Source organism: Monoraphidium neglectum, assembly GCF_000611645.1.
Source record: "Monoraphidium neglectum strain SAG 48.87 unplaced genomic scaffold scaffold00123, whole genome shotgun sequence".
Taxonomy (NCBI): domain Eukaryota; kingdom Viridiplantae; phylum Chlorophyta; class Chlorophyceae; order Sphaeropleales; family Selenastraceae; genus Monoraphidium; species Monoraphidium neglectum.
The window spans coordinates 19017-26400 of NW_014013505.1; the positions used below are offsets into that span (position 1 = coordinate 19017).

The window sequence follows — 7384 nt, forward strand, 5'->3', positions numbered from 1 at the left end:
GGCAGGCGTCGGGGGCGAGGAGGGCAGGAGGGGAGGAGGAGGCTTGCCTGTGCCCAAAACCTGACCTCAAGCAGGGTACGATGACAGGTTGTGGCCGCGCCGAGGGCATTCTGGAGGGGTGTACGTGCGCTCCCCTCAACTCCTGAGCACTTTCTCAACTCACCAGACCTAAGCCTGCCACCAAATCGCAGCCCTGCCATTCAAAATTGCCCGTCCCTGCATCCCTCTCCCAACCTCCAAAGACGTGCTCCAAGCAGTATTCCAATGCGATGGAGCTGGAGCAGCACCTCAGTAGCTACGACCACCACCACAAGTGCGCCTTCACAGGGGCGTTGCGGGCAATAGACGCAGTTGGGGCAACTCGCATGCTTGCTCGCACGGATCTTTGAGCGTTTGGGGTACGGTCCTGACAGTTCAACAACCCTTCTTGGATGGGTGCGTGGTTGCTGGGCTGAAGGTGGGGAGTGTTTACTTCGATCATTTCAGGCAGCGTGGGGGCTTTGCGTTACTACCATCAGCAGCATCTGCAAGCACGCTCGCTGCGGCCGATACACCGCCGCCATCACTGCAGGAAGCGGCTGGCCGAATCGCGTGCGCTTATGGCTGAGCGCACGCGTGACGAGCGGCAGCGCAAGGAGCAGCGGCGGCAGGAGAAGGAGGCGGCCAAGCTGCACCAGCAGTGAGCAGCGCACCTTGAGGGGACAGGGGCTCTGGGCGTGCCAGCAGGCGCGGGAGCGGGCCAGCACGGTGTCCTGCAGCCTACCGGGCGCTGCATGTAAATGTGAGGAGTGCACTGAAGCGAGCTCCCTGCCAGTGAACCCCCGCTCGGGCCTCCACATGCACGAAAAAACCGAAGCACCTATGCAACCCACCCGCATAGGATCTTGCGGGCGCAGCAGCAGCAGCAGCAGCAGCAGCAGCAGCAGCAGCAGCAGCAGCAGCGACCAGGCACATCAGTCACGGCTGGCCCTGGCCCTTACAGCAGCGGCGTACAAAGCGCGCCGCCGCTGCCCCCGGGGGACCCTGAACCTTTGCCACCTCCCCTGCCACATGAGCTGCAACAGGAGCAGCAGCGCGGGCAGCAGCAGCAGCAGCAGCAGACAGAATTCAGCATAGCCGCGGCGCCGCCGTTGCCACGCGAGGAGGCGCCGCTGGCGGCCCTGATGGCGCCTGATCAAGGGGGGCCGATATCTCTCGGCGTGGGCATGAAGATTTCCTTAGGCAGGCCGGCGATTGGCAGCGGCGGCTTGGCGACAGGGCGGGGGCGCGGCCTGGCCGGCACGCGCGTCGGCCCCGCAGGTGTGAGTGTCAGTGGCAGGGGTACTGCAATCAGAGGTACTGGAGTGGGCACCAAAGCTGCAGCAGGAGCGCACTCGGGTGCAGGTGCAAGTGCAACGGGTTCGACGACGGCACGAAAAGCGCCCGCGCTTTTTGGGGACGATTCATCGGAAGATGAGGAGGCTGCGGCGGTGGCAGCGGCTGCAGCCGGCCGGCGACACGCGCGACGATGAGGCTGGAGATCGACGCTGCCTGTGTCACGTGTGGTGGTAGACCCGGCTGTCGCTCGCGCCTGTAACGTGTGAGCTCGCCACAGTGCTCCTCTCACAATGTCATCCCAGTCAGCGCTTACAACGCCGGACCCCTGACTTTGAACCAATATCATCGTGCCTCTCAAGTTTCCCTGTATGCATGACAGACATTGGAGGCCTGAACACCTGCCCAAGGGTGGTTGGGGGTTGCTTATCAACACTTGCAGAACACGGCTCTGCATGGACATGCTAAATTGGCCAGACTGACAGTTTCACACATTGCCGTGTCAAAGGTTTGGCAGCGCGGTCCTTGGACCCTCACAAGCAGCCCTCAGACTGTTGACTGCCGGAGCCATCTGTTTTCATTACTCATTGATGCTAGCATTCAACCCGTGCGATTCAGGCAGGCCCACTGGGTCAGATGTTGTAATTGATTGATTTGCATAAGCCTGCCACGCGACTGTCTTTTCGACGTACGCGGTTTGCTGTAGCGAGAGTGGTCAGCTGGGCCGCGGACGAAGGTGATCAATTAGGCGGACGTGATCGATGTCGAACAGTATGATATAGCTGCATAAAGTTTGAGTTCGCATGTTGAAAGCCAGGGCGGAACCGTGATCACACAGCCGTTTTTCAGACGGTTTGCAGCAGCGCGCTCAGAGCTGCGTAGAGCGAACGCGACCACTCAGACGCGGTGAATCTATACCCTATATCTACAGGTTATCGTCTACTTGTCGCGAGCAGATGGCGACCGCTCTGAGGCCAGCGCTGCTGGCCCTGGCTGTCCTGGCTGTCCTGGCTGCCACTGCAGCAGCAGCGCCCGTGCCCAAGTGCATCTGGGCTGTTGGCACATGCAATGCTTCCCCGGGTGAGCTGCGGCAGCATGACAGGAAAAAGGTGCCACAGAATCCACCCATGGCTCAGCTGCAAGCCCACGCTCAGGTGCAGTTGCGTCATCAGTTTCCCTGGCAGCCTTGACACGCGCAACAACCCTCACCACTGCGCCACTGCGCAAAAAAATGCCGTTGTTCGCTCCTCTTCCCAGGCCACCTCTTGTCCGTGATGGACAACCTGCGGCCCGCCAGCCCCCAGGGCGAGGGCATGCTGCATGTGTACGCCTTGGAGGCCGCCTGCCACGCCAGGGCTGACAAGAAGGGCTGCGAGGACGCACTGTTTTGCCTCTGGGACACCAAGACGGTGCGGGCAGACGCAGCCCGCACAGGGAGAGCTGGCAGTCCATGCTACTAATTGCCTGGGATTGTGACAAGACCACAGGGTATGCGTAAACCCAGCGCCACGCTCCTCCAGGTGCAACAACCAGCAGCGTGCACTGCGCCACCGAAGGCCTCAACCCTGCCAGCTTACCACAGATGCATGCGCACACTCAACTGCAGTACCCCAAGTGCAGCGCCAACCTGGAAAAACTGAATGGCGTGTTGTCAGACATGACAACCATCACCGGGTGCCCGGGGTCGCTGTCTGCCACCCTCGCTCCCTGCAACGCCATCAAGTTTGCCGACGCCTGCAATGCCAAGCCCGAGTGTGGCTGGTGAGCATGGGGACCCGGGCCTAAGCAGCCTCCCCAGACAGCGGCCCTTTGGACGGCCAGCACCAGCTGGAAACAAGGCATCAGGAGCCAGACTATGCAAGTCCGCGCTTCTGTGTACTACAACACACCCGCATGCATATCAATATAAGCATAAAACACTGATTGCACTCCGTGCCTTCCCCTCCCTGGACCCCAGGCTGACCCCAGAGAACATCCCCGTGAGTGAGGGCAGGACCGAGGCAGGGGCCCGCAAGCGCTTTGTGCGCCGGAAGCTGTCCGTGGCGGTGTCGCCCATGATGCGCCACAACACCAGTGCTGACAACTACGAGGAGATCGTCATGGGACCCTTTGAGAAGGCGCTCGCGGGCTGCCAGCCGGCGAAGCTGGCTGAGCTTGCCAAGGCGAACAAAGTGAAGGAGCTGGAGAAGCTGATCGGGCGCATTGATGAGCAGGAGGAGGACGGTGAGGGACAAAGATTGTGGGGACGGATCAGGAGGTGTAATGCGTTGTTGCTCACGACATGTGACGTTGTGTGTGGGTGCGCGTGTATGCGTGTGTGCGCATGTGTCTGTGGGTGCGTGTGTATATGTGCACACACGCTCGAGAGCGTTTGTGAGCACATAGCAGCAAACAGAGAGGTGGCAGGAGTCCAAATGATGGGGCCCCGGACCCCTCAAGCAGGGAACACAGTGCATGATCCTCAAAAAGTCGTGCTGAGCGAGCTTGTGCGTTGACACTGGACAGCCCGGCACAGTGAGGAGAATCACTGGGCCTGACCAGAGTCTGAACAGAGAATAAACACGTTGCGCCCCCTCCACCCCCGCTGCTGCTGCACAGTGTATGGCGCCTGCGAACAGGAGCCTTTCAAGCTGATGCAGCGCTGCTTGGCCGCCACGGACGCGCGTACCTGCACTGAGCACTCGGAGTGCGCGTGGGACCCTGATGGCTCTGAGTGCTTCGCCGCGCAGCATGCCATGGTCTCCTCTCTCCTTGGCGACAACACCCGTGCTGCCACCGCCGCGAAGGTCTGCCATGCGTTCCCCAACGCTATTGCGTGCAAGGCTGCAGGCAGCGTTGAGTTTGAGCAGCGCACAGTGGAAGCCCTGCTTCCCGATGCCAAGGCCGTCAAGCTGGCCTTGGCGGCCGAGGGGGATGACAAGTCGGGCTACCAGCCCTTTTCCCTGGAGGATTGATTCTGGTGACCTGAGCGCCGAGAGGGCAGCAAAAGAGCGAGGCAGAGACGGCAGCAGAGGGGGCTTGCCTTGCGCGATGCAACGCACGCATACTGAAAATGGGGTTCAGCGGCATGTTTTCAGGCCATGCGCGCACGTACGCACAGCCAAAACATCATTTTTTTGAGAGGCCATGCCTCGCGCGGGTGGTCTCTTGTTGAGCTGGCAGGATGGCAATTCGTCACACGCCCGCCTTTGGTGCGGGAGCGATGCTGCAGCCACTGTAAAAGTGGGCCCATACAGTCCTTCTTGGTAAGGCGATTTGCCGGGAACAGTTGGGATGGCATATAGATGCGGCGGCTCACGCTGCAGCTCCAAGCAGTCGACGGATCAGGGCCTCCTCATGCCACAGCCAACAGGGGCCAGCTGCAGAAGCCGCATGGTGTCAACCCATCAAAACCGCTGTTGTTTGTCCCAGGATACACACCACAGCAGTTTTATTATCATGAAACAAGAAACTGTGTGCGGCGCTAGATGTGATGTACAGTAAATGAGTCATTAAGACCAGGATAAGTTCTGGTCAATGAGTCAAAGGGGTTTGGGAACCAAGCAAGCTGGGCGACAGGGCTCAAGGTCAACAGCACTTGCTTGTAGCAAAACTGATAAGAAAGCCAGAAGTCTCGCTTTCTCAAGGAAAGGGGGAGAAAGGGGCCCCTACTACGTCGCAGCCCGGCCAATGTGCAGCGGTGGACGGTGGCTTACAGTGTGCAGGGTCCATTGAGGGGCGCTGTTTGAGGACGCTTGGACGCACACTGCGGGCAATCATGTTTTTGACCCGCGGGAGCGCGGGTTCCTCTCTCCCTCCTGGTGCATCCGATTCCCTTCCTTGGGATCACGGACACACTTCTGCAGGGCAATCCAAGCTGCTGCAGCTTGGATTGGGCTGGCGCGGCCGTCAAGGATGTTTCGACTTACTTGCTCATATTTGGTTCGCAGTGTGGCGCTAACAGCCGCTTGCGGGCGCAAAACTGCTTCGGTCACCAGGTCTGACGGTAGTGGCTAAGACGGGCACCACAGGCAGCTGTCCGAAAACAAGAGCGTCCAATGCAAACAGCTGCGATTACCAAGTCGTTCACTATTTCTTATCGCTCTCTGCTCCCTTGCATCCTGTCTGACCCAGCTCAGCGACCTGCGATCGTGCAAGGCTCGCGCTGCACCGCTTGCATCAAACATCCTACTGCGAGGTCTTGAAGCGGTAATTTTGGCAAGGACCGGCAGAGGTAGCTAGACCCGCGTTAGCTGGCACGGGCAGGTTCCAGGCTCGCTCTCACGTCGAGGACACGGCGCAGTGTTCAACATGCTGCATCACAAGCTTGCCTCGGGCCACTCGCTCGCGCGGGGGCCGAGGCGGGCGGCACGGCGGGCGCAGTGCATCCCCCATGCGCAGCAGCGCCGCCAACAGGCAGGCAGCGACAGCAATGCGGCACCAGCGGCGGCACAGCCCAATGGCGGCGCGCGGACACTGACGCTTGCGCGGTTAGGCTTCGCCAAGCAGCTTACCGCACCCCAAGACGCGCCGGTGGCTGGTGATGTCGCCGGCGTTGCTGGAGACGCGCGGGATGCGTCGTGGTGGGATGCGCTGCCGTCTCGCTACAAGGTGCTTCTCGGCGGCTTCATGTCATTCGTCATCTGCAATATGGTGGGTGCCAAATTCTTATCACGAATTTTGTTCTTGGGCTTAGGTGGATGGCCCGCAGCATGGTGTGGGCAGTGTAGCAGGGGTGCATGCATGCGCAACGCCAGCACATCAGTGGTGTGACAGCATGGCGACGGACTGGATGTCAGCAGGGTTGGCAGCGGTGCCCAAGCGTGCGCTGTGTAGGCCCTAGCCAGGACTGAAGATGACAATTCCGCGGCCTGTGTGCGTTTGTTGGTGTGAAACCACTGCCAACCTATTCCGTGGTGGGGTGTGGGATGTTTCTGGTGACCCTGGGCATCATTTCTGGCGTGTCATGGCCGTAGCAACTGCTTCCGCTTTGTGCTATCGCAGTTGTCACCTGCTTCCTTGTTTCGTACCCATCACGTGGCCGTCACAGTGGCAAACCTTTTGCACGGACCTGGGTCGCATCACCCCCAGGATTGCTGGGCAGCTCGCTCACCACCAACGCTCACCCACCACCAACGCGCCTCGTCACCCCCTTCCCTGTCCCTCCGGCCCACTATCACCCTCACCAGGACAAGGTGAACATGAGTGTGGCCATCATCCCCATGGCTCAGGACTTTGGCTGGAGTCCCTCGGTGGCGGGCCTGGTGCAGTCGTCCTTCTTCTGGGGCTACATCCTCAGCCAGCTGCCAGGCGGCTACCTCACCAGCCGCTTCGGTGGCCGCCGCACGCTGCCGGCAGGCGTCGCTATGTGGTCGGCCGCTACCGTTGCTGTGCCCTACCTGGCGGCCACCGTCCCCGGCCTCTGCCTTTCGCGGTCGCTCGTCGGGCTCGGCGAGGCGGTGGCGCCCAGCGCTGCCACCGACATGGTGGCACGCATCGTTCCTCCGGAGGAGCGCTCGCGAGCCGTGTCTTTTGTGTTCGCCGGCCTGCACTTCGGCAGCATAGCAGGCCTCCTCGCTGCGCCGTGGATCATCAGCACATTTGGCTGGCCCTCGGTGTTCATCGCGTTTGGCGCTGCGGGGCTGGCGTGGACCACCTGGTTTGAGTGGCTGATGGCCAGCCTGCAGCGGGACGACCCAGAGACCGCTGCTGCGCTGACCTACAACCGGCTGCTGGCGCCAGCGGAAGGCACTGCGGCCGCAGCGCTGCCAGCGGAGGAGGAGGTGCACGCAGACAGCCATGGCGGACATGCGGCAGGCCCGTTGTCAGGGAGCATCCCATGGCGGGCGTTCCTGCGATCCAAGGGCGTGCGCGCGCTCATGTACACCCACTTCTGGTGAGAGCAGCTTTGGGATGAGGGTCTGAGCCTGCGGGCGGGTGGGTGTGTGTGTTTGGTTTGTGGGATCGCAGCAACGCTTGCATTGCGTAAAGCTGACACACCTGTTTTGTTTTCCCTGCTGCTGCCACATCAGCAGCCGGTTATCCTCTGCTTCAAAAACATTTTGACCCACTCTTCCCACGCCCCCCCCCC

The 7384-nt window shown here is 61.0% G+C and overlaps 3 protein-coding genes across 3 annotated transcripts in view; all 3 read left to right on the plus strand.

The window, feature by feature from the left end:
• The window catches only part of MNEG_1263 (hypothetical protein), a gene marked incomplete at both ends in the record, with an annotated part of 2547 nt that extends 1864 nt beyond the window's left edge, over window positions 1-683 (plus strand). Inside the window, 2 exons of the mRNA XM_014050251.1 lie at window positions 243-313; window positions 572-683. Of these exons, the coding sequence (XP_013905705.1) occupies window positions 243-313; window positions 572-683 (183 nt within the window). The remainder of the gene's footprint in view (window positions 1-242; window positions 314-571) is intronic.
• A 1587-nt stretch (window positions 684-2270) lies between these two features.
• Window positions 2271-4268, plus strand: MNEG_1264 (hypothetical protein; the record flags this gene model as incomplete). Its single annotated transcript, XM_014050252.1, has 5 exons — window positions 2271-2394; window positions 2572-2723; window positions 2921-3075; window positions 3272-3537; window positions 3913-4268. 5 exons carry the CDS (start codon window positions 2271-2273, stop codon window positions 4266-4268), a joined length of 1053 nt encoding a protein of 350 aa, XP_013905706.1.
• Window positions 4269-6494: 2226 nt separating this feature from the next.
• On the plus strand, window positions 6495-7193 carry MNEG_1265 (hypothetical protein; the record flags this gene model as incomplete). Its single annotated transcript, XM_014050253.1, has 1 exon — window positions 6495-7193. The coding sequence occupies one exon, from the start codon at window positions 6495-6497 to the stop codon at window positions 7191-7193; it is 699 nt and encodes a 232-aa protein (XP_013905707.1).
• Window positions 7194-7384: the final 191 nt, after the last annotated feature.